General features: G+C 43.9%; 1 protein-coding gene across 1 annotated transcript in view; it reads left to right on the top strand.

Moving 5' to 3' along the window:
• Positions 1-25732, top strand: part of ITGA11 (integrin subunit alpha 11) — a 149308-nt gene that overhangs the window by 33565 nt on the left and 90011 nt on the right. The window contains exons 3-7 of the mRNA XM_070762793.1: positions 13145-13254; positions 14177-14268; positions 17622-17736; positions 20792-20919; positions 25457-25605. Of these exons, the coding sequence (XP_070618894.1) occupies positions 13145-13254; positions 14177-14268; positions 17622-17736; positions 20792-20919; positions 25457-25605 (594 nt within the window). The remainder of the gene's footprint in view (positions 1-13144; positions 13255-14176; positions 14269-17621; positions 17737-20791; positions 20920-25456; positions 25606-25732) is intronic.

Genomic DNA, 25732 nt, shown 5'->3' with positions numbered 1-25732 from the left:
GGACACTAGCAGTAGGGGACTCGGTGTTCATTCAGAACTATGCAGGAGAAATCAAATGAGTGAGGGCCAATGTAATAGGAATCAGGGTGGGGAATTTGTAGTGGTGGGACATTTTATTCTATTTTTTATTCTATTTTATTCTATTTTTAAATTTACCTACTCTGATTTTATGTATGATGGGACTGGTCTTTGGGTGTCACATGACTTTCGTTGCCAATGACAATTCGTTGTTTTGACAGTGACAATAAATTTATTATTATTGTTGTTGTTGTTGTTGTTGTTGTTGTTGTTATTATTATTATTATTATTATTATTATTATTATTATTACTGGCCCCAAATCATACAAAGTGAGACTAAACGATGGGTGAGACACTTCTAACAACTCAGAAACAGGTTGGGAGACTCTTGGCTTCTTCAACCAGAAGCCATGGCAGCTGAAAGCCAAGAGCAACACAGTCCATCCAACACAAGCAATACCGAAATCCACGGTGAGGACCAGGCCCTGACTGAAAGACAACCAGCAACCCTATTCTCAAGTCCAAAGAGGGGGCGCAAGCTCCTACTGGTCAACCCTGGAGTCCAGCAAAGTCACCAGGGATTGGAGAATGATGGAGCAGAGACTTCAGCCACCACACCTGGAGGCTGATTCCATTTATTTCCATGGAACAATAGAGGAACAGCAACAGGCATGTCCACTTCAGATGAAGATTCCTGAGGAACTGAATCGTGCAGGTCCAGTAGAACTGTCAGTCGACTGGGACTACATAACATTCATGGACTCCTGATTGGACACTCCAGAAACTAAAAGGGGAGGGGTGTTACATACAGATATACATAGTGATTCATTTGCATAGCCGACGCTGATTGGCTAATCTAGTGGTGGGAGAAATAAACTCTTGTCAGTGGCTAACAAGCTTCAGGGAAGCCCTTAAAAATGGCTTCCCTGCAGCCTTCCATCAGTTCGTATTAGTTCTGTCTAATAGATAATAAAAATGCTCAATTGTTCCTGTGACTCTTCTCTTCTTCTATGTGCAAATCTCACACAAGGCTTACACTAATATTGAAGAAGTGGTAGAATAGAATTGTTAAAGAAAGGATGCTAAAGGAGGGACAAAATGAACTGTGAATGATAAAAATTAAAAGAATGTCGAATAAACAGTGGCAGATAATAGTACAGTTATCTCGCATTGAGTTATCCCACAGCAAGTTGGTCATGGTGAGTTATCCCACTATGAATCGGCCGGGGTGAGTCGGCCAGGGCAAGTCGCAGTGATGAGCCAGCCATGGGGTGTTGTTCTAGACCAGCGGTCCCCAACCTTTCTATCTTGACAGCCTAGCCTGGCATAGGTGTATCTGTGTGAATGGCAGGAACATACACATGTGCATAACTCCATTTGTGCGAGCGGTAGGCACACATGGCCTCCATGCACGCAAATGGAGTTTCAGGTGTATGCACTTGCCTTATCTCTCCTGCAGCCTGGTTTCAAACAGTGGTTTGCAGCTCGGGTTGGGAACCCATGTTCCAGACCTCTTGAGATGGGCAATAGGGTTGGGGTGATTGTTAGAGTGTGATTTGCCTAGTATTGATATATTGTCAGTAATAATGCACTTATAGTGTTTGCGACAGGTTTTTAGATAATATTTGTATGGCTATTTGGAATGAATTAAGTAAACTACTAATTAATACATTCTATCTATCTATCTATCTATCTATCTATCTATCTATCTATCTATCTATCTATTATTAGAGTTGGAAGGGACCTTGCAGGTCATCTAGCCCATAGTCCAGGAGACCTTACATCACACTAGTCTAGTCTTTTCTTGAAGGTCACTATTATTGGAGTATTCACCACCTCTGCGGGCAAGCCATTCCACTGGCTGATCGCTCTCACGGTCAGAAAGTTCCTTCTTATTTCCAGGTTGAATCTCTCATTGGACAGCTTCCAATCATTGCTCCTTGTCTGGCTCTCTGATGCTTTGGAAAATAATGTGTTCCCCTCCTCCCTGTGGCAGCCTCTCTAGTATTTATAAACTGCTATCATATCCCTCCTGGGACCTCCTCTTTGCTAGACTATCGATGCCCAGTTCCTGCAACCTTTCCTCGTATGTTTTAGTTTCTAGTCCCTTTATCATTCTGGTTGTATGTGTGTTTTGAGTTTTCCTTACCTAGGGGTAGGATCCTACTTTCTCTGCATTGAAATTCATTTTGTTTGTTTGGTCCCATTGCACTAGTCTGTCTAGATCCGTCTGTATCCTGAGCCTATCCTCTGGGGTGTTGGCCACTCCCACCAGCTTGGTGTTGTCTACGCCCTCATCTGACTCATTAATGGATACGTTGAAAAGTACTGGGCCTAGGACTGATCCTTGTGGTTCCCTGCTACTGACTTCTTTCCATCTGGACATGGACCCTTTTAGGACTACTCACTGGGTGCGGTTGGTCAGCCAGTTGCCAATCCACCTGGTAGTATTGCTGTCTGTCCCACTTTTCTCTAGTTTGCAGAGTAATACATTGTGGTCAACCTTGTTTAAAGCTTTGCTGAAATCCAGATATACTAAGTCCACTGCGTTGCTCTGGTCAGTTGATTTGGTCACAGTACCGAAGAATGAGATGAGGTTGGTTTGGCATGATTCGTTCCCGACAAACCTGTGTTGGTTGTTGGTTATTATGTTATTTGTCTCTAGGTGGTGGCAGATCTGTTTCTTGATTATTTTTTCTAGTATTTTCCCAGGTATTGATGTAAGGCTGATTGGTCTATAGTTTCCTGGGACAGTTTTTTTGCCTTTTTTATGGATAGGGACCATGTTGGCTCGTTTCCAATCATCTGGTAGTTCTCCTGTGAGCCATGATCTTTGGAAGATGTGATAAAGTGGTTCAGCAATGACCTCTGCTAGTTCCTTTAGAACTCTGGGGCTTAGTCCATCTGGTCCTGGAGATTGATTGATTGATGATTGATTGATTTGTTTGTTTGTTTGTTTGTTTGTTTGTTTGATTGATTGATTGATTTTTATGTCGCCCTTCTCCTTAGACTCAGGGCAGCTTACAACATGTTAGCAATATCACTTTTTAACAGAGCTAGACTATTGCCCCCACAATCCGGGTCCTCATTTTACCCACCTTGGAAGGGTGGAAAGCTGAGTCAACCTTGAGCCGGTGATGAGATTTGAACCGCTGACCTTCAGATCTACAGTCAGCTTCAGTGGCCTGCAGTACAGCACTCTACCTGCTGCGCCACCCCGGCTCATTTGTACATGTTGAGTTCTGACAGGTGGTCTCTTACTGTCTTTTTGCTGATGTGGAGTTGAGATCTACTGGTAAGGATCTCTACTTAAGGTAGATCTGCCAAAAATCCTAATGACATACAAGATAGAACTAAAGAGTTAAATTTTTTCTGCACTTCCCTTGTATTTTTAAAGCTCCGAACATTTAAGGGAATGATATGAAGATGATCTATCCCTAATGTACTTCCTGCAAATACAGCAAAACATGATACTCTACTCTGGCATTTTCCTGTCTCTATGTATTTTTATTAGTATTTGTGTAAGTGTATGCATCAATAATATCTTTCAACATGAAGGACTACTAGGTCTTCAATTCCAGCTACTCCTCTAGATAAATGTATTAACATTTAACCGGAATTCTTCAGTCTTTAAAATTTTGCTGCATTATTTCATATCCCTGGCTGTTTTTATATAGTATTATTTTTCTATTCCACATTTTCTCTAATAACTCTAAGTTGTATAAATGAAAGGGGAGTTACACTCATTATCTTCCTCCTCCAACTCCTACTAGAGAAGAGGATTGGGTCAAATGATCAAGGGAGGAACCTATGTTTCCATTGAATCACAATGTTTTTCTTCGAAGACACATATCTGTTTAGGGTCTCATTGTGATAGTGATTGCCTGTTGGAGGAAAATTATTACCTTCAAGTGTTTGGCTGACTGGAAGTTAAATACATTCAGATTTTAAATGGAGCAAAACTGCAAACAGTAAAGTACAGCAGCCAATGTATAATCTTTACTGTACGGTGAGGGAGAAAAACTTAACATTGATACATATTATTGGGATATAGGTGTTCCTCTAATTCTGATCAATTGCAAGATTTATTTTTTTTATTTATTCATTTGTCCAATACACAATACATATGGAAGAGAATAGACATGAAGTAATATATATAAAGATAATATGTAAAATAGAGGAGAAGATATACGAAAGGAAGAAAATATATATGATATATGAGATAAAGGAAAGACAATTGGACAGGGGACGAAAGGCACACTAGTGCACTTATGTACGCCCCTTACTGACCTCTTAGGAACCTGGAGAGGTCAATCATGGATAGTCTAAGGGAGAAATGTTGGGGATTAGGGGTTGACACTATTGAGTCCGGTAATGAGTTCCACGCTTCGACAACTCGATTGTTAAAGTCATATTTTTTACAGTCAAGTTTGGAGCGGTTAATATTAAGTCTGAATCTGTTGCGTGCTCTTGTGTTGTTGCGGTTGAAGCTGAAGTAGTCATTGACTGGTAGGACGTTGCAGCATATGATCTTGTGGACAATACTTAAATTGTGTTTTAGGCACCGTAGTTCTAAGCTTTCTAGACCCAGGATTGTTAGTCTATTTTCGTAGGGTATTCTGTTTCGAGTGGAGGAGTGAAGGGCTCTTCTGGTGAAATATCTTTGGACGTTTTCAAGGGTGTTGATGTCCAAGATGTGGTATGGGTTCCAGACAGATGAGCTGTATTCAAGGATGGTTCTGGCAAAAGTTTTGTAGACTCTTGTGAGTAGTGTGCGATTGCTGGAGCAGAAGCTACGTAGGATCAGGTTAACAACTCTAGAAGCCTTTTTGGCAATATTGTTGCAGTGGGCTTTAGCAGTTCATATCACATCACAGACAACCAGAGTAGGCATCTCTTCAGCCGAATCGTCTGTGGACTTTGGAGATTACTGTCATTATCAAATCATTATCAATTTCAGCTGTGAGCTACACCTCTCTCTTTTGCCAACTATTTCAGTGTTCCTCTTGATCTACTCATAATTCACATTCCTGCTTCTCCAGATTCATCTTGAACCTATTAGCTGTGCTGAGTCTCAGCTGGAGATTAAGTGTACCATTGATTGCTAAGGCCTGATCCTTTTTACTTTTCCTGCCTTCTTCATTCCACAAATATTGCTACTTTCCCCCCAAATAATAAGACACAGGAATCTTTTTTCCCCCTGGAAATGTAATTTTAAAAAATTATAGCTGCTTCCCAATTAATTTTAATGGGCAGTTGATTCAGTGTAGAATAACCATCAAATAAAGTAAATTAAAATACATGCTGATGGAATGCAGGCATATGTCAATGTTCCAAATAACATCTGAGAAATAAATCAAAATCCAAATGTTGACCTTCTCCCAAGTTCCAATTTATTAACAGCTTTTATTTCTGTTGATTTAATTTTCTTTTAATTTCCTCTTTTAATACTGACATCCTGGTCCAGGAGTGTCAAATTCGTGGCCCATGGGCTGACAAGGGGGAAAAGTACCGATACATTACGTGATGACACTGTGACGACACAATTTTGACACCCCTGCCCTGGTACATATGGCATTGGCATCCCTCATCTTGAAAGACTGTAGTATCATGCTCTGGATTCCCCAGAGCATGAAGCTTGGGTAGGTTAGTGTTCTGTCGAGCCCTCTGGAAGACTTCTCCCAAAAATTCACAGGTACAAATTTCAGATACACACATGTTTGAAAATTCAAAACAATGTTCTTTATAATGAAAATTCCCTTAACCTAAGCCCTCTTTTGGTATAGCAAAGAGCACTCGTCTCCAAATAAACTGGTAATTTGTACAAGTCCCTTATCAGTTCTGTGATACTTAGCTTGCAGCTGTGAGGCAATTCACAGTCTTTCTTCTTTCACAAAGTGAAACACACTTTGCTCTGGTTTAGTTTCAAAGCGGGGGGAAATCAGCACACAAAGGTCAAAGTCAGTAAAGCAGTCATGAAACACAATGATCAGATAATCCTCCACAATGGCCAAACCCACAGGCTGCTATTTATAGCAGCCTCACTAATTACCCCAGCCCCACCCAACCACAGGTGGCCTCATTTTCTTTGATAATAATCTCTCAGTTGTTGCTGCCTATGCATTGCTCTCCGCATGCGTGGCTGTATCATTAACTCTTGTTCTGAATCCAAGGAGGAGCTAGATAATTGATCTCCTTCTGAGCTGTCTGCCACACTCTCCTCCTCCCTGTCACTCATGTCTTCTTGGTCAGAGGAGCCTTCATCAGCAGATTCCACCGGGGGCAAAACAGGCCTGCAGCATGTGGATGTCTCCCCCACATCCACAGTCCTTGGGGCAGGAGCTGGGCCAGAGCTAACCACAACAGTTAGTATGGAGGATAGACTGTTACCCAAGTAGCAGATCCCCCTTCTCCATGTCTCTGAAATAATCCAATGGAATGGCAAAGGCCAATACGACTGGTTCCAGCTACGTCGCAGGAGTTATCAGAATGTGGCTGTACACAGTCACGAACTGCTTCCTGGACTCTGGTTATGGATTTTGCCTCGAGGTTTACTCCTCAAGCCTTTTCCGATGATGGATTGAGCCACAAAGCAGTGGAGGTTTGCTGTCAGAGTTTCCCTTCTCCTAGTGGTTGACCGTGTCTTGCTGTGCTCTTAGCGTACCACATCGCTTGCAGAAACTGCCTTCATGACCGTTGACCTATTCAAGTAGGTTTCATCTGCTCAATCCACTAGAATCTGTCTTCACATGCTCGGGATAGATGTCCCTACCTCGCCGAAGGTCAATGACCCATTGGCTATTCTCACCCTGGTTTGGCCAGCCTGTTGGAGCTGTTGCTCGAGGTGTGGCCACTGCACATGCTATAGCTACTAGGAGCCATAGGTGGGAGCTGAGTGATAGGTGGGGACCAAAGTTGAACTAGCTGTCCTAAAAGCTGCCCTAAATGGACACAGCACCCCTCTACATCAGAGATGCTACCATACTGGCACTTTAAAATATAGTGGTGGTGTTTAATTTTGGTCCATGCTAGCAATAATGAATTTCTAATATGATGCCTCTGGAAGTATCTTGCCCATCTCATCCCAGAAGAAGGCATGCCACCCCAGCTGGGGATCATGCCCTTCCAATGTTAATAGTCTTATATTCCTCAAATTGACCCACTCTTTCATCCACAAAAGTGCCACTGCTTGGTAGTTTAACTCCCAATCTGGAAAACCAAAACCTTCTTTACTTTTAAAGTCTTGTTTTAATGTTATTCTTGACTTTTTCCCTTGCCATACAAATTTTTAATATCAACTCATCTAGGTCTTCAAAATATTTCCCCCCCTAATTTTATTGGAATCGCCTGAAACAGGTATAATAATCTCGGCAGGATGTTCATCTTCTCTTCATTAACTGGCTCCTACTTAAGCAGTGATCCACCAGGACACCTATATTCAGTAATGGGCAGCCAAAATGTTTACTGCCACAATATGGGTGTGGCTTATTTTGTGGGTGTGGCTTGATGGTCATGTGACCAGGTGGGAGTGGCTTGAACAATCATCATCGTTCAAGTGAACTGTTATTGCCGTACGATGCCTTTTCATCTCAGCTGTGGGCAGAGTGAGGGCTTCGCGAGGGGAAAAAGACCGCAGCCCAGACTGCTTCGGCATGGAGTGGCTCTACTGGCCTTGGGAGGTGGCCGCATGAGGCTAGAGGAGAGCTGGACAGGAGAGAGGGAAGCTCATCTGAGGCCAGGAAGGAGGAAAAAGGAAAAAGTCGAGGAGCGCACAGCAGCAGCAGCAGGGGGAGGGAAGGAGAGCCGAGCTGAGACCGGTAATCCAGGAAGTTACTGCCGCCGGTCAGCTAGAGCTGTGCATGCACCTCCCTTATGAAACCAGGTTGCAACACCTTGGTCTCTTCAGCTTTGAAAGACGGTGTTTAAGGGGTAACTTGATCGAAGTGTATAAAATCATGCATGGGATACAAAAGATGGATAGAGAAAAATTATTTTCTCTATCACACAATACTAGGACGAGGGGGCACTCCCTAAAGCTCATAAGTAAGAAAGTGAAGACAAATCAAGGGAAATATTTCTTCACCCAGAGGGTCCTTGGTTGATGGAATTCACTTCCAGAAGAGGTCGTGACAGCTGTCAGCCTGGATATCTTCAAGGCAGGATTAGACAGATTCATGGATGCCAAGTGTATCAGTGGTTATTGAAACAGATGTCCATGTGCCACCTCTGTGTTGGTTGAGGCAGGCAGGATTCCCTTGAGTACCATTTGTTAGGGGTCAAGGGAAAGGGAGGATCTTCCCTTCTCTTTCTGCTCAAGATCCCCGTGGACAATTGGTGGGCCACTGTGTGACACAGAATGCTGGACTTGATGGGCTTTGACCTGATTCAGCAGGGCTCTTGTTAGGTTCTTATGTTCTTATGCAGCTTCATTTCTGCTGGTGGAACTTCGTCCCATCCCGTCCTGCCTGCTGCCCACCCCTGCCTATATTCCTCTCACATGCACTAATGTTGAGCCAGATGCTGCCTATTCTGTGCCTGCAGCCTTGGGTTTTCCTGCCTATGTGCAGGCTGCAACTTTGCTCACCACTGAACTGCCTCTTGTTGGATAGAACCCAGTGCTCCAGTCTGCCAAGATCCTTCTTGAGTTTATCTTCCAAAGTGTTTGTAATTCCCTTGGTGTCATCCCCAAAGTGGATGAGCTCATCCCCTCATCTAGGAGTCATTTATGGAAAGGCTCAAAGATGTACAGGAAAGAAAAAGTCATAGCAGTGAAGACAACCAATGTGGCAGAATCCTGAAGTATGTTGTTTTCACCTTAAGCGATAGGGATTCTTTTCTCCCCAGTAGGTTGAAATTTAAATTGTTAATAATCTGTGGCCACTGATTTGCATGGAAACCTGGCAGCTGCAGAAATATGTTCCCAAATATTTTAATGGTAAATACTGAAAATGAGTTGCTTCAGATGTCTCAATGGTATTTACTGTTCCAAGAAGTTTTTAGGAGCCATGGCAGCTGAACTATTAAAACATTTGGATTCACTCTTTGCAAAACTAAACCAATAATTTTGTGGTGGTGGGGAGTTGACTTGTGTTAAAACTTTCTAGAAGAGGGACAGTTTTAATTTAGAAAAAAAAGTTCAAAAAGTTCAGTTTTTTTCTACCGATTCGGCGTATCTGACCAAACTTTTTCTACTGGTTCTGCATACCTGGCCGTACCCATAGGATCCCATCACTGACTGTACATTATATTACTATAAATACATTGTAAATTCCACATGCAATTCTTCCTATGTGGTGGGCTTTGGAGGGTCTTTAGTTGTGTAGCCAAGCAGCCATTTAACTTCAGAAGTTAATCAGTTCAGCTTCTGCTCCAGAGGAATTAGCTGCAGTCCTCTATACATCAGGGTAGATGGTTTCCCACATTCACAAACCTTCAGGTTCTGCTTCTGGGCTCTTGGTGTTACTGCTGACAGGGCTTGGGGGTAGGGCAAAACTAATGGTCATGTAGAAGGGGGGCTGAGAACAAATTTAACTTTCAAAAATAGCACTAAATGTTATCGTTTACTTTTTTCTGCAATTCTTCTTCCAGTAAAACAGGCCAGCATGATTCCTACTAGCATTTGATTTGGATGATTTGAAAAATATTTTTGCTCCAAAAGGAATGAGACTTTGTCTAAGCAAACTTTGTCTAAACAAACTAATTCAGAAGGTAGAAGAAATCTCTTTCTAGTTCCCGACAGTTTTGGGAAGCTGCTAAAGTCAGATCAGCTTGTTCATTGAACATGCTTGAGTGCCGAGAAGCCATCTCCTCTACATCTCTGTTGGCAAATATTTCCCAACCAGCAGCCTCAATCAGACCAGAAGATCCTGGCGAGCAAATAAGAGCCTGTATCAGCATCCAGATGCCGGGTCAAGAATGGGACAAGATGTTTCTTTCATGTTGCATTTTTTTTCTATTTTGTTCTAGGCAAAAGAGAGGAATAGGCATTCTTTTTGGTAGCTGGACAGAGAGGTTAACATTTTCTTTGGAGCCCCGGCCACAGTGAGAGTGCAAGAAAGAAGAAGAAAGACAGGGTTATGTAGGTACAACTGAGAGTTTGCTTTCCCTCGTTCTCTGGGAAGCAATCGCGGGCCACGAATCCCGGTGCTATTGGAACAGGCCGGGAGTGCGGGAGCGTGTGTGTCCCCAACGCAGGATACGCAGAAGCCGAATCTCGTGTGATGAGATGCGCAAGAGAGATTTCCAGGGCTTTTGGCCCAGAAACTGGCCAAAACAAGGTAACAGCTGCTGGTTGCTCTGCTGCACCGCTCATGGCAGCTCTGCCTTGAATGGTCCGTCTGCTCACCCGCCTCACCACTCTGCTTTTGACGGCTCCACCACGAGTGGCCTGCCTGCTCCAACTTCGTTCCCTTCCACTCACCCACCTTGCCGTCACGTTCCAAGTGGCCTGCCTGCCCCTTACCTTGCTCTTCCATGATCTCCTGCAGGTCGATGGGCCATGGCACAAGGAGCAGAGAGCAGGCCACGTGGCCAGAGCTCAGGCAGGCCGCTGTTGCTGATGACCCCAGCTGCCACTCTAGGCACCACAGCGAGACTCAGCTGCTGCGCATATGCAGCAGTGGAAATCTCACGCAGACGTCCTTCTAGCAGTCAAATTTGGGCAAAATTTGCCGATTTCTGGTAATTTTTACCGGAATCGCACCAGTTGCACATGCACAGTGTGTGCACACCTGGCGTTAATGGAGCTAGGCTACATGCTCCATTTCTGCTACTGGAGTGGCGTTCCCGCCATTCCGGGGCTTGGCCCATCCCTGCTGGCAAGTATCCTTTTCTTTTTAAACTGTGTAAAGTCTACATTCAGACTCAAACAACATTTTTTATGTTTCCCATCCCCAAATTAGGGGTGGGTTCGAACTTACCTAGTGTTCTGTCTGAGTCACTCCGGAAGCCAAGACCAACCCAAAAGAGAAACCAGACACACTGGTAAAAGGCAAAGGCAGTATTATAAAATTCAAGAAAAACACAGGTAACAGAAAATGTCCTTACAAACAGGAAAACGCTGTATCTTCAGATATATCCACGAAGTCCATGCAGCAATACAAGATTCTTGCTGCCAAGACGAGGCTGTAGATAGCAGACCTACACCTCCCACGGGTCTTCCAAACTGCTGGGCCACAAGCCAAGGAACAGAGACGCTGAGAACAAAGCAGGACACCAGGACACCGTAACTCCAATTGATAACACTCCACATGGCATCAAGGGCTTGCCTGCCTTTTAAACCCTGCTAAGGAGGACCACACCCAAGCCCAGCTGTTCCTAATTCAGTGCTGATAATACTTCTTTAATTGTTCCTTTCTTTGATCTGAACGTCTCTGTCGCATGTCAATGACGGCTTGTGCGTCATCACCTAATGACTCCAAGCTACTGGCTGGGGAGAGCCCCCCCCCAGGGGCTCTCATGCTGTTCTCCTTCGTCCCATTCCTGACTTTCCTCTCCCCCGTCCGACTGTTCAGCCCCCTCCTCTTCGCTGTCCTCCTCCTCCGGGCATGGAGCCAGCAGAGACACAGCTGGTCCCTGAGCAGCCTCAGGCTGAATCACAACACCTAGCTGCCAGTTTGCTCCCTCTTGCTCCCCCCTCAGGCTTCATGTGCAATAACAAAAAAAACGGGGGGGAAAGGCTGAAAAAAAGATGGTGACCACTAGCACATTGCCGGAACTCAGTTTCTGCACATGCTCAGAAGGATTTTTTTTTTTTAATTTTAAAAAGATGGTGGCGCCCACAGACTGGCTGATCGATCCCATTTAGTGATGTCATCTTGACATCACCCGTGGGCCATTACCAGTTCGGGCAAACCAGTCTGAACCGGGAGGAACCCAGCCCTGACCCAAATAGTGAGAAATAGCACACCACTTTCCTATACTGCTGACTTTGCAGGAGGCTGAGAAGACAAACAATAATTTGCATCAAGAAATACCTCACTGGAGCAAAGGGCAGCCTCCTTGAATGGACAGAGCAAACCATTTCTGTTATGTTTGCAAGTTGTTAGAATACATGTGATCGCTGATTGAAGCAGGTGCAACCAATGAGAAGCCCACAAGTGCAACCAATGGGAAGCCAAGGCGCGACCAATAAGGAACCTCCGGGCACAACCAATAGGAAGCCCCGGTGCAAAGCCTTGAAACATTGTCACCAATCCCCATCGCTGGTAACAAAGTATATGTTGTGATTCAGTCCGAGGCTCCTCAGGGAACGGCTGGAACTCTGCCGGCTCCATGCTCAGAGGGGGAGGACGAGGAACAGGAGGAGGAGGAGGAGGACCAGGCAGATGGGGAAGAGGGATGTCAGGACGAGGAGGAGGGAGAACAGCCTGAGACCCCTGGGGGGGAGCTCTCCCCAGCGAGTAGCCTGGAGTCATTAGATGAGAATGCACAAGCCATCATAGATATGAGGCAGAGAAGGGCAGCAGAAAGAAGGGGACAATTAGCCAGGTATTTCCATCCCTAATAGGCAACAGCTGGGTTTGGGTGTGGTTCTCCTCAGAAAGGTTGAAAAGGCAGGCCCGCCCTTCCTGTATTGTGGAGAGTTATCTTTTGGGAGTCCTGTGACCTTGCTTCGATCCTTGGCGTCTCTGATTCTGGCTTGTGGCCTCGAAGGCTGAAAACTTGGGGGAGGCGTGGGTTTTATTATCTACAGTGGTGTGTGTGCCAGCAAGAAGCCTGTTGTATTGTCTGGCCGTCGTGACTCTTCTGTGAAGCTTCATAGCATTCCAGTTTGTAAGAACAGTTTTTGTTATCTGTGTTTGTTTTCAAAGATATAAAATGACTTTGCTTTTTACCAGCGTGTCTGGATACTCTTTTTAGTTGGTGTTGACGTCTGGGGGAACCCAGACAGAACAGTATATAAGGTGCGGGTTTTGCCGCTTGTCTTCAATTCATTACCTGCCTGTGAGCTGGTCGCTTTTAATGTTCCTGATTTTTGAATAAAGAGCTGTTACCCTCTTCCTCAGCCTCCAGCCTCTGATTTAACAATTTCTAAGCATTTAGTGGAGACAGAATTTCTCAGTTGTTATCCTGATTTAATGTTCCCCGCAGGCCAGAAATGTACAGCTCTTGTTTTCTTTTCCAGGCTGGTGGTAGGAGCTCCATATGAGATCAATGGCCCACAGAAAACGGGGGATGTCTACAAGTGTTCAGTGAATGGCAAGACCAACAGCACATGTTCCAAGCTCAATCTAGGTAAAGCTCTGGAAAGGAAGGGCTGAGCTTATTGTCTCTGGGTATTGCTCTGAAAGTATCAGAAGCTACACAAAGGAAGGTTTATATTTACATGCAAAACTCAAGACACCTCAAGATACATGTTGTCTATTTATCTATTATTAAAAGTTCGTGAGCTGAACATAGTGAAGTGTGTTCACCTTACCAATTTTTTTTAAAACAAATGAACAGAATTTGTAAGACAGAAGGAGTAATTTATCAATCTGAAGAGCCTGGGTTTAGGTTAGATTAGATTTATTGGATTTATATGCCGCCCCTCTCCGCAAACTCGGGGCGGCTCACAACAAGTAAAAACAATACATAATAACAAATCCAATACCCACCAATCCAATTACAATGTTAAGCTAAAAAATTCATAAAAAACAACCCCAGAATATTAAAAAGCAAGCACACAATCAATCTAATACCAAAACAACATGGGCAAGGGGGAGATGTTTCAGTTCCCCCATGCCTGACGGCAGAGGTGGGTTTTAAGGAGTTTGCGAAAGGCAAGGAGGGTGGGGGCAATCTTAATCTCAGGGGGGAGTTGGTTCCAGAGGGTCGGAGCCGCCACAGAGAAGGCTCTTCCCCTGGGTCCCGCCAGACGACATTGTTTAGTCGACGGGACCCGGAGAAGGCCAACTCTGTGGGACCGAACCGGTCGCTGGGATTCGTGGTTTAACCCAGGACAGGTTAATATTAACCCTCCATGTATTACTGAAATACGATTCCCAGCATTTTAGCTGAGAGTCAAACACATGTAGGATCAATGGGGTGAAAGTGTTACAGTTGTCTAGGAGAAAAGATAATGACAATAGTGGGGATGAGGAGACACTAAACTCTATCTTCGAGGGCTGTGACATTTTCCCACACCATGTCTTGACTCTAACACTTTTTTCCCAAGGAAGAGTAACTCTTTCCAATGTGTCGGAACGAAAGGATAACATGCGCCTGGGTCTCAGCTTAACTACCAACCCCAAGGACAACAGCTTTTTGGTAAGAAATTATTTGTGAATAATCAATAAATGGTATTTGTAAATCCCATAAATTTGTAATTTTCTAGGATTATCTTCAGTGGTTTGTGACCTAGTGACCAGTCTCCTATTAGGTAGAATAAGATAGCTGCCTCAGACTGCAGTGTCTGGTTTTCTTGCAAATTCAAAAATTAACAGAATAAAAGATTTGGAAGGGATCTTGAAGATCTTCTAGTGCAACTTGGTTGGTGTTGGTTATGACCTATAAAGCCCTTCATGGCACCGGGCCAGGTTATCTCCGGGACCGCCTTCTGCCGCATGAATCCCAGCGACCAATTAGGTCCCACAGAGTGGGCCTTCTCTGGGTCCTGTCAACTAAACAATGTCGTTTGGCGGGACCCAGGGGAAGAGCCTTCTCTGTGGCAGCCCCGGCCCTCTGGTACCACCTCCCCTCAGAGATTAGAATAGCCCCCACCCTTCTTGCCTTTAGTAAGCTTCTTAAAACCCACCTCTGTCGTCAGGCATGGGGGAACTAAGATATTCTTTCCCCCTAGGCTTCTACAATTTATGTATGGTATGTTTGTATGTATGTATGATTGGTTTTCAAATAAGGGTTTTCACCTGTCTTAGTATTGGATTGTTGCATGTTGTTTTTACCACTGTTGTTAGCCGCCCCGAGTCTACGGAGAGAGGCAGCATACAAATCCAATAAATAAATAAATAAACTTCTTGCTAAAGCACAAGACCTAATACCATTTCAGACAAGTGAACCACCCACAACCTCTGGAAGCAAGCCGTTGCACTGGTTAATTGTTCCCACTCTTACGAAATCTCTCCTTAGTTCTAGGTTGCTTCTCTCCTTGGTCCATCCGTTGTTTCTTGTCTTGCCTCCAGGTGCTTTGGAAAATAGGTTGCCCCTCTCTTTTTGTGGCAGCCCCACAAACACTGTTATCACAGCACCCCTGATTCTTCTTCACGGTAGACCAGCCATACCCAATTTTTGTGATTGTTTTTTTGTATGATTGCCCAGGTTTGCAAGACAGGTTGCTGAACTGTTCTGCTTCAAGTGATTGTCCTTGATAATTTATATACCCCCCTTGACAGGTAGATCAGGCTTAGTTGGTAGCTGTGCTGACACAGTGGTTAGATTGCAGTAATGCAGGGTGCTTCTGCTGACTGCCAGTTGCTTACAGTTTGAGTCTCATCAGCTCCAAGTTGACTCAGCCTTCCATCCTTCCGAGGTCAGTAAAATGAGGACCCAGATTATTGGGGGGCCCCATGCTGACTCTATAAACCACTTATAGAAGGCTGTAAGTCACTATGAAGCAGTATAAAAGTCTAAGTGCTACTACCATTTGTAATTCTCCTTAGGTTTATATATAATGTATATTGTATGTCGCCCCGAGTCTGCGGAGAGGGGCGGCAAACAAATCTAATAAATTATTATTATTATTATTATTATTATTATTATTATTATTATTATTAAATTATTATTTGAATAGAGGAGAAAATACAAAAATTGAGAACATGTTATAGGAGCCTTCATACCTGGGATTGGAGGCTTGTCTATTCACATAAGCTGCCACTTGGTGCAAGACCACACTTGGAGTACTGTGTTCAGTTCTGGTCACCGGACCTCAAGAAGGATATAATGGAACTGGAAAAGGTGCAGAAAAGGGCAATAGGATTGATTAAGGAAATGGAGCACCTCCCTTAGGAAAACAGGTTGCAACAGCCTTGAAAGACAGTGTTTAAGGGATGACTTGATCGAAGTGTATAAAATCATGCTTGGGATAGAAAAGGTGGATAGAGAAAAAATATTTTCTCTATCACACAATACTAGGATGAGGGGGCACTCCCCAAAGCAAATAGTTAAAAAAGTGAGGACAAATATTTCTTCACCCAGAGGGTCATTGAGGGTTTATGGAATTCACTTCCAGTAGAGTTCGTGACAGCTGTCAGCCTGGATAGCTTCAAGGCAGGATTAGACAGATTTGTGGATGCAAAATGCATTGGTGGTTATTGAAATGGATGTTCAAGTGCTGCCTCTATGTTGGTTGAGGCAGGCAGGATTCCCTTGAGTACCATTTGTTGGGGGTCAAGGGAAAGGGAGGGTCTTGCCTTCTCTTTCTGCTCAAGATCCCCATGGACAATTGGTGGGCCACTGTGGGCCACAGAATGCTGGACTCGATGGGCTTTGGCCTGATTCAGCATGGCTCTTCTTAGGTTCTTAAGTTCTTCCAGAAGGCAAAGTGCTCTGGTAGCATCTCACCACATTCCCAAGTGTCTCAAATGCCCCCTACCTTTTCCACACAATGTCCTGGAATGCAGTTCCTCCAGATTTTATGAAAATGCACTGGGTCCTTTGGGAGGTCAAACGCATTCTAAAAAACACTGTAAGGTATGTCAGAGGCTGGTGCTTTAATTGGTATTGTCCACCTTCCATTTTCATTGTGTTTTTTCCAGGGGTGTCTAACTCGATTTCATTGAAGGCCACATCAAGGTTGTGTTTGACCTGGTGGGGGTGGGAGGCCGTGTGGCCAGGGGGCGTGGCCAGCTCAACGTCACTCGTGTCAATCCGAGCGCTCTGTCGGTGAAAATGGGCTCCCAAGCTCCCTTTTCGGCTGTTGCGGTCTCCTGCAATTCTCTGCCAGTGAAAACGGAGCTCCGGAGCCTGTTTTTGCTGGCATACGCTCCCAGACTGGTCCTTCGCTGTTTCCAGAGTGGCCCCTGCAGGCCAAATATAAGCACCCCGCGGGTCTGATCAGGCCTATCGGCCTTGGGTTTGTTTGTTTGTTTATTCAATTTTTTTCATGCCGCCTTTCTCCTTAGACTCAGGGCGGCTTACAACATGTTAGCAATGTTTGACAAACATGTTTGACAAACCTTTATTTATTTGTTTGTTTGTTTATTTATTTTATCATACAAATATAGTATTGTATTGTAGAACGTTTAACATAATATAAGTATAAAGTAGAGATAGAAAAGATAAAAAGACATTAGGACAGGAACGGTAGGCAGAAAGGTGCACTTATTCTATAAAAATAATCTTTTAATATCTCAACCAAACAGATGGAGGACTAAGAGGGTACCAAATAAATGTCTGGTGCCTGTAGTGGTTGCCACCCCTTCATTTGTCTATCATTTGATTTGTCACCATCCTTAGGAATTGCTGTGTCCTAGAGAGCTCCCTTCCTGGGCAGAGATTCTGTTTCCTACAGCCGGCTTTGATTTCCTTTCACCTCGACAAACATCAAGCAGCCATCTGCTCATGGAGAAATGCCCCAATTTCCAGAGAAATTATCCAGGCAGCTGGAAGAAAAGGCTATGAAAACCTTTCCTAATATGTCATTGTTTTCTTCTTTTCTGACATAGGCCTGCAGCCCTCTGTGGTCTCATGAGTGCGGAAGTTCCTATTACACCACAGGCATGTGCTCCAGAGTGAACTCCAACTTCAGATACTCCAAGTCAGTGGCTCCAGCTCTCCAGAGTAGGAAGATCAGCCTACTACGTTTTCTCTCTCCCCTCCCCCACCCCACCTTTCCTCCTTCCCTTTCTTGCTCTCCGCATGGGGATTTAGAATCACCGTCTTAGGGGAAACCAATACTGTATGTCTGTTCTTGAAACTATGTCTGTCCAATGGGAATTTTGTGCTGATGATAGGTAGAAGCAGTGATCGGCTCCTACGGGTACGGTCAGGTACGCAGTACCGGCAGCAAAATTTTAGTCAGGTACCCAGTACCAGTAGCTTTTAGTCAGGTACACAGTACCGGTAGCACAATTTTAGTCAGGTACCCAGTACCGGTAGGAAAATTTTAGTCAGGTATACAGTACCGGTAGCAAAATTTTAGTCAGGTATACAGTACCGGTAGCAAAATTTTAGTCAGCTACGCAGTAGCAGTAGCAAAATTTTACTCAGGTACACAGTACCAGTAGCAAAATTTTAGTCACGTACGCAGTACCGGTAGCAAAATTTTAGTCAGCTACGCAGTACCGGCAGCAAAATTTTAGTCAGGTACGCAGTACCAGTAGCAAAATTTTAGTCAGGTACGCAGTACCAGTAGCAAACTTTTAGTCAGGTACGCAGTACCAGTAGCAAAATTTTAGTCAGCTACGCAGTACCAGTAGCAAAATTTTAGTCAGCTACGCAGTACCGGCAGCAAAATTTTAGTCAGCTACGCAGTACCGGCAGCAAAATTTTAGTCAGCTACGCAGTACCAGTAGCAAAATTTTAGTCAGCTACGCAGTACCAGCAGCAAAATTTTAGTCAGGTACGCAGTACCAGTAGCAAAATTTTAGTCAGGTACGCAGTACCGGCAGCAAAATTTTAGTCAGGTACGCAGTACCAGTAGCAAACTTTTAGTCAGGTACGCAGTACCGGTAGCAAAATTTTAGTCAGCTACGCAGTACCGGTAGCAAACTTTTAGTCAGGTACGCAGTACCAGTAGCAAACTTTTAGTCAGGTACGCAGTACCAGTAGCAAACTTTTAGTCAGGTACGCAGTACCAGTAGCAAACTTTTAGTCAGCTACGCAGTACCGGTAGCAAAATTTTAGTCAGCTACGCAGTACCGGTAGCAAACTTTTAGTCAGCTACGCAGTACCGGTAGCAAAATTTTAGTCAGGTACGCAGTACCGGTAGCAAACTTTTAGTCAGGTACTTTCTTTCTTTCCCTTCTGGGCTCTGGGTATGTTTTTCCTATTGCAGTAAATAAGGTTGAATGTGTATAATTTTAGAAGAGCTGTGCATTCGTGTGTGTACATACACTTTATATAGTAGATAATCAGGGGTGGGCTGCTGTCTGGATGTGGGGAACACAGTGCGGTAGCAAAAATGGAGCTCCACCCCAGAGCACCCAATTTGCACTGACAGATGTTGAAACAAAATGCATAAGCCACACCCACAGTGGTGGTAGTAAAAATGTTGGTAGCCCATCACTGGGTAGAAGGCTTCCTGATGGGCAGCAGTTAGGGGTGGGGGGAGACACTCTGCTCCCAGACAGCAAGGAGGCTGTGCTTTCCTGTGAAGAAGCAAAACAAAGAAAACAAATGGTCAGGAGACAGTTCTTGGCAATGCCCCGCAGAGAATTCTATCAATCCTCACTCAATCTGAGGAAAGAAAAATGTGTATGATGTCCTTGCACTTAATCGCTGTACTAAATGGGATTTATGAGAATATTTTGCCTTTTGTGTCACATATCCTCTGCAGAGGTCTGCAGACTCCCTGGCTCCATTTAGTCCCAGGAAAAAAACATTTGAGAGAAGTTCCTCAAGGACCTTTTTTTAAAATCAAAGTTCTACACCAATGTCCAAGAGAGAGTTCCTAGAAAATAGTTGCAGAATTTCTCCTCTCCCTTGGTGGTAGTAACCTATCCCAGCACAAAAGATCATAGCGTAGCCTTTGGATTTGGAAAAGTTGCTTCGCTCTGTTGGAGACACCTGGAAAGAAGTGCTATCCAATTCAAGGGGGGTTTCAGTAGTCAGACATAGAACTGTGGCATTAAATGTCTGGTACTGTTGTATCAACTCCCCCCGGAGATTAGTATTACCCCCACCCTCCTTGCCTTTCGTAAGGTCCTTAAAACCCATCTCTGTCGTCAGGCATGGGGAAATTTATTCTCCTGGGCCATTTCTGTTTTATGTATGGTTTATATGAGATTTATTTATTTATTTATTTATTTATTTATTTATTTATTTATTTATTTATTTATTTATTTATTTATTTATTTATTTATTTATTTATTTTAATAATAATAATAATAATAATAATAATAATAATAATAATAATAATAATAATAATAATAATTTATTAGATTTGTCTGCCACCCCTCTCCGAAGACTCGGGGCGGCAATTGGATTTGTATGTCGCCCCTCTCTGCCTTTTATATTAAGGGCTTTTAAATTGTTTTAATCAATTGGATTTGTACTGTTTTATTGTTGCGAGCCACTCTGAGTCTTCGGAGAGGGGCGGCATACAAATCTAGAATAGAATAGAATAGAATAGAATAGAATAGAATAGAATAGAATTTTATTGGCCAAGTGTGATTGGACACACAAGGAATTTGTCTTGGTGCATATGCTCTCAACGTACATAAAATAAAATATACATTTGTCAAGAATCATGTGGTACAACACTTAACGATTGCATTGGGGTCAAATAAGCAATGAAGAAGCAATATTAATAAAAATCTTAGGATATACGCAACAAGTTACAGTCATACAGTCAACATGGGAGGAAATGGGTGATAGGAATGATGAGAAAAACTAGTAGAATAGAAGTGCAGATTTAGTAGAAAGTCTGACAGTGTTGAGGGAATTATTTGTTTAGTAGAGTGATGGCGTTCGGGAAAAATCAATTAATTAATTATAACATAGAGTAGAAACACAATAGACCCAAGGGAAAATTCGAGTGACGCAATTTCAGACGAAGGAAAGGTTGGTGTTTGTTCCAAGATTCCTTTGCTCCAAGGGGAAAGGAATTGACAGCCCATTCCACTCCTTTTTGGTAGCCAATGTCCCTTGATGATCTTTGTCTATCTGATTGCAGAATGCCAGACATACATGGATATAATTATAGTCCTGGATGGATCTAACAGCATCTACCCCTGGGCAGAAGTTCAAAATTTCCTGATAAGAATCTTGAAGAAATTTTACATCGGACCTGGCCAAATACAGGTGACAAAACACTCATGGGTGATTTTGCTCTTATTGGCCCCTTCTTCGCTTCATTTCATAGCTTTCTTTGGCTGGTCTATGTCTCCCTTGTCCCTTTGGTTCAAGAATAAATTTGCACTATTTATTTTTAAATGCATAATTCGCAGTCTCTCTGTACTCACAGGCTCACATAGGACTGGGTTTTTGTGGTCAGATTTTGGAGCAGAGATCACCCGTGTTGGCTGGACATTATAACCTTGATTCACTTCACTGGGATGAGATTCAAATGACTTCAGCTAACTTTATTGGGAAATTACCAAGTCATAAATAGTAGACTGGGCTGCGTTAGGATTTGAAGGCAAAAAGTGCTTTGAAGCACCCAGTCATTAGCACCTGCCTGCAGCTCCTTAAAGTTGGTCTAGTGCAGTGATTTTCAACCTGTTTTGAGCCACAGCACATTTTTTAATTTTACAAAATCCTGGGGCACATTGAGGGTGGGCTCAAAAAAATTTGTACAAAATTTTTTCTCTCTCTTCCTCCCTTTCACTCTATTTTTCTTTCCCTCCCTCTTTCTCTCCCTTCTTCTTTTCTCTCTCTCTCTCTCCATCCCTCTTTCTTTCTCTCTTCCTTCCTTCCTCTCTTTCTCCCTACTTCCCTCTATGTCTTTCTCTCTCCCACCTTCCCTCCCTCTCTTTCTCTCTCTCTCTTGCTCTCTCTCTTGCTTTTTTCTCTCTTGTTCTCTTTCTCTCTTGCTTGCTTTCTTTCTCTCTCTCTTGCTTTCTCTGTCTCTCTCTCTCTCTTGCTTTTTTCTCTCTCTCTTTCTCTAGCTCTTGTTTTCTTTTTCTCTCTCTCGTTCTTTCTCTCTTTCTGTCTCTTGCTTTCTTTCTCTCTCTCTCTCTCTTGCTTTCTTGCTTTCTTTCTTTCTCTCTTTCTTTCTCTCTCTCTCTTTCTTTCTTTCTTTCTTTCTCTCTCTCTTGTTTTTTTTTCTCTCTCTGAGCTTCGCGGCACACCTGACCATGTCTCACGGCACACTAGTGTCCCGCGGCACACTGGTTGAAAAACACTGGTCTAGTGGTTAAGGCACTAGGCTAAAAACTGGGAAACTGAGAGCTCTTACCATGAAAGCCAACTGTTTGACTTTAGGCGACTCATTCTCTTTCAGCCCAACTCCTCCCACGGGGTTGTTGTGGGGAAAATAGGAGGGAGAAAGTGTGTTGGATATGCCTTGAGTTGTTCGTAAAAAAATAATAAAAGTAGGATACAAACAAAGCAAAATAGCCATGCCTTTTTCTAGCATTACACAGCAGTGGCCAAGGAGTGCCATGTGAACCCAGGAAAAGGCACAGCTGCTTTAAGAACATTGCAAATGATATTTTGGCCATTGAATCCAAAGCACTGCAAAATAAAAATGATGTTTTCTCATCAGAAAACAGAAAATTACCATTCCTCTATTGATTGCTATTTGCTAGGAAAATGGGTTGTGACATATCTAGGACATTGTTTGTAAAGGGTAAGCAGTAATCCACACAAAGGCATCCACAGCAATGACGGCCAAGGTCAAATTGACAATAGCAGCATCATGTCCTCCCCTCACAATGTCCATCTTTTTCAGATGTTTGGAACTCAATTTGGTCCAGTGCTGCTTTGTTAGATTGACCTAGACACAACACACACACACACTTTGAATGCTGCTGAATCCATACATTTGCACGGAAAGACATCTCGCTGAACTTAATGGGACTATTTTCTGAATAGACATATATATAACTGTTGTGTTTAGCTCTGGCCCAGCTCCTGCCCCAAGGAATGTGGAGGTGGAGGTGGGGGAGACATCCACATGCCGCAGGCCTGTTTTGCTCCCAGTAGAATCTGCCGACGAAGTCTCCTCTGACCAAGGAAGTGTGAGTGACAGGGAAGAGGGGAGTTTGGCAGACAGCCCAGGAGGAGATCAGTCATCTGTATCATCCCTGGATTCTGAACAAGAATTAATGACACATCCACACATGCGTAGAGTGATGCATAGGAGATAACAACTGAAGGATTATTACAAGAGAAAATGAGTCCACCTGTGGTTGGGTGGGGCTGCTGTAAGTAGTACTACAGATAAAAGTGCAGCCTGGTGTTTTAGCCTCATGGCAGTTTATCTGATTCATTGTTTCGTCAAGATCGTGGTTTTTGCTCTTCAGGATTGTGTGTGTGGACTCTCTGGACTTTAGAATTGGACTCAATTTCCCAGTTATTGGGTGAGCAATTGGACTGCATTTAACTTGTGCCTTGCATGTACCAGAAAATCTCTTTGACATTTAAAGGGGGAGCTGTTTCTATTTTTCTGTTTATAAAAACTTTTGGGTTTTCTTTTTATTGTGTGGTGTGTGTCTTCCTGGACTAATTACCCTGTAATTACGGGCGGTTGAGACACGCCGGCAGAACATTATAACCATATAGTAAACTGACAGTTGTTGTTGTTGTTGTTATTGTTGTTGTTGTTGTTGTTATTATTATTATTATTATTATTATTATTATTAATTAGATTTGTATGCAGCCCTTCTCTGAAGACTTGGGGCGGCTCACAGGATACAAACACAACACAACAACAAATCTAATTAATTAAAAATTACTACTAAAATCCCATATATAATAAAATCAGTCAGCCAATTCATTCACAACCACACATTACATCTCGTAAACAGAGGAAGGGGGGCTTGATCTAATTGCCCCACGCCTGGAGACATAAATGAGTTTTGAGGCTCTTGCCAAAGGCGGGGAGGGTGGGGGCAGTGCGAATCTCCAGAGGGAGCTGATTCCAGGGGGACGGCCCCCCCACAGAGAAGGCTCTTCCCTTTGGCCCTGCCAGATGACATTGTGTAGCTGACAGCACCCAGAGAAGGCCAACTCTGTGGGACCTAACCGGTCAATGTGATTCATGCAGCAGAAGGCGGTCCTGTAAGTCAGTGGTCCCCAACGTTTTTTCCACCAGGGACCAGTTTCAGCAAGACAATTTTTCTATGGCCCAGTGGGGGCGGAAAGGGGCGTGGTTGGGGGTGGGATTAAGCATGGGGGTGCTGGTCCTCCCCGCCCCTCTTTCCCGCCATCGTCCTGTGGCCGGCAGAACCTGCCTCCCAAGCCCTCTTGCCCAGCAGGAGCTAAGCGCTGGAGAGAGGGGGTCAGGCTGGCCCGCCTGCCTCCCCCCAGCCAAAAACGCTAAAGCGCCCCACGGCAGAAACCAAAAGAGGCTTGAGCCTCTCGGTCCTTCCCGCCCCTCTGTCCCATCCATCGTCCTGTGGCCGGCAGAACCTGCCTCCCGAGGCCTCTTGCCCGGCGGGAGGCAAAGCGCTGGAGGGAGGGGGTGGCGGCATGAGGGCCGGCAGCTGCTGACTCCACGGACCGGTGCAACATGCCCCGCGGCCCGGTACTGGTCTGCGGCCCGGTGGTTGGGGACCCCTGCTGTAAGTAATCTGGTCCGATGCCATGTAGGGCTTTAAACCTGGTTGGTATAACTGAGATCCCAGGCTGAGTGTGACCTACAATACAACCGTTTCAAAAATTCCCATCCAATTATAATGTCAATACGACAAAACGGGACAGTATTAAAATATGACATGTTTAAGTTAAACAACTTAAGTTGCTTTTAAATTAAACTAATTCCAGTGAAGTTCTCTATTTTCTATCCTGGCTCTTTCTCATTCAGAGTACATAGCTCTAAGCATATCTCTCAAAGGACACTTGACGTGAATGGAGTGGGAGTGTCTTGGTTTAAAGTTATACAAGACAGACAAAGAGACAAGAAAAGTGGTGAGAAGTAGGATTTGCTTGCCATATATTCTGTACATTCTGTTCGGAAAGTTCAGATCGTGCAGAATGCAGCTGCGAGAGCAGTCATGGGCTTACCTAGGTATGCCCATGTTTCACCAACACTCCGCAGTTTGCATTGGTTGCCGATCAGTTTCCGGTCACAATTCAAAGTGTTGGTTATGACCTTTAAAGCCCTTCAGGGCACTGGACCAGAATATCTCCGAGACCGCCTTCTGCCGCACGAATCCCAGCGACCGATTAGGTCCCACAGAATTGGCCTTCTCTGGGTCCTGTCAACTAAACAATGTCGGTTGGCGGGCCCCAGGGGAAGAGCCTTCTCTGTGGCGGCCCCGACTCTCTGGAACCAACTCCCCCCAGAGATTAGAACTGCCCCTACTCTCCTTGCCTTTCGTAAGCTCCTTAAAACCCACCTTTGTCGTCAGGCATGGGGGAACTGAGACATCTCCCCCGGGCATATACAATTTATGCATGGTATGTTTGTATGTATGTTTGTTTAGTAAATGGGGGTTTTTAAATCAAACTGGTTTTTTAAAAAATATCTTAAATTATATTTGGATTTGTTATAAATTGTTTTATTCTGTTGTGAGCCGCCCCGAGTCTGCGGAGAGGGGCGGCATACAAATATAAATAAATAAATAAATGAATGAATGAATGAATGAATGAATGAATGAATGAATGAATAAATAAATAAATAAATAAATTCTCATTCACAAAAGCAGATTTTCATTTGCATTGTTTTCACAAGGTTGGAGTTGTCCAGTATGGAGAGGATGCTGTCCATGAATTTCACCTGAATGATTATAGGTCTGTAAAGGATGTGGTAGCAGCCGCTAAACACATCGAGCAGAGAGGGGGTACTGAAACCCGAACAGCCTTCGGAATAGAGTTTGCTCGGTAAGTCTACTTTCCAGGTTCTGTTCACATGACAAGGGAGGCATTCTTAGGCAGGCATAGAAACGTTCGCCAGACCCATCCTCGAATACAGCTCATCTGTTTGGAACCCGTATCACATCTCAGACAT

This window comes from Erythrolamprus reginae, chromosome 10, assembly GCF_031021105.1.
Source record: "Erythrolamprus reginae isolate rEryReg1 chromosome 10, rEryReg1.hap1, whole genome shotgun sequence".
Taxonomy (NCBI): Eukaryota; Metazoa; Chordata; class Lepidosauria; order Squamata; family Dipsadidae; genus Erythrolamprus; species Erythrolamprus reginae.
Note: the sequence above shows the minus strand (reverse complement) of the source record. Positions and strands in the feature narration are given on the sequence as shown.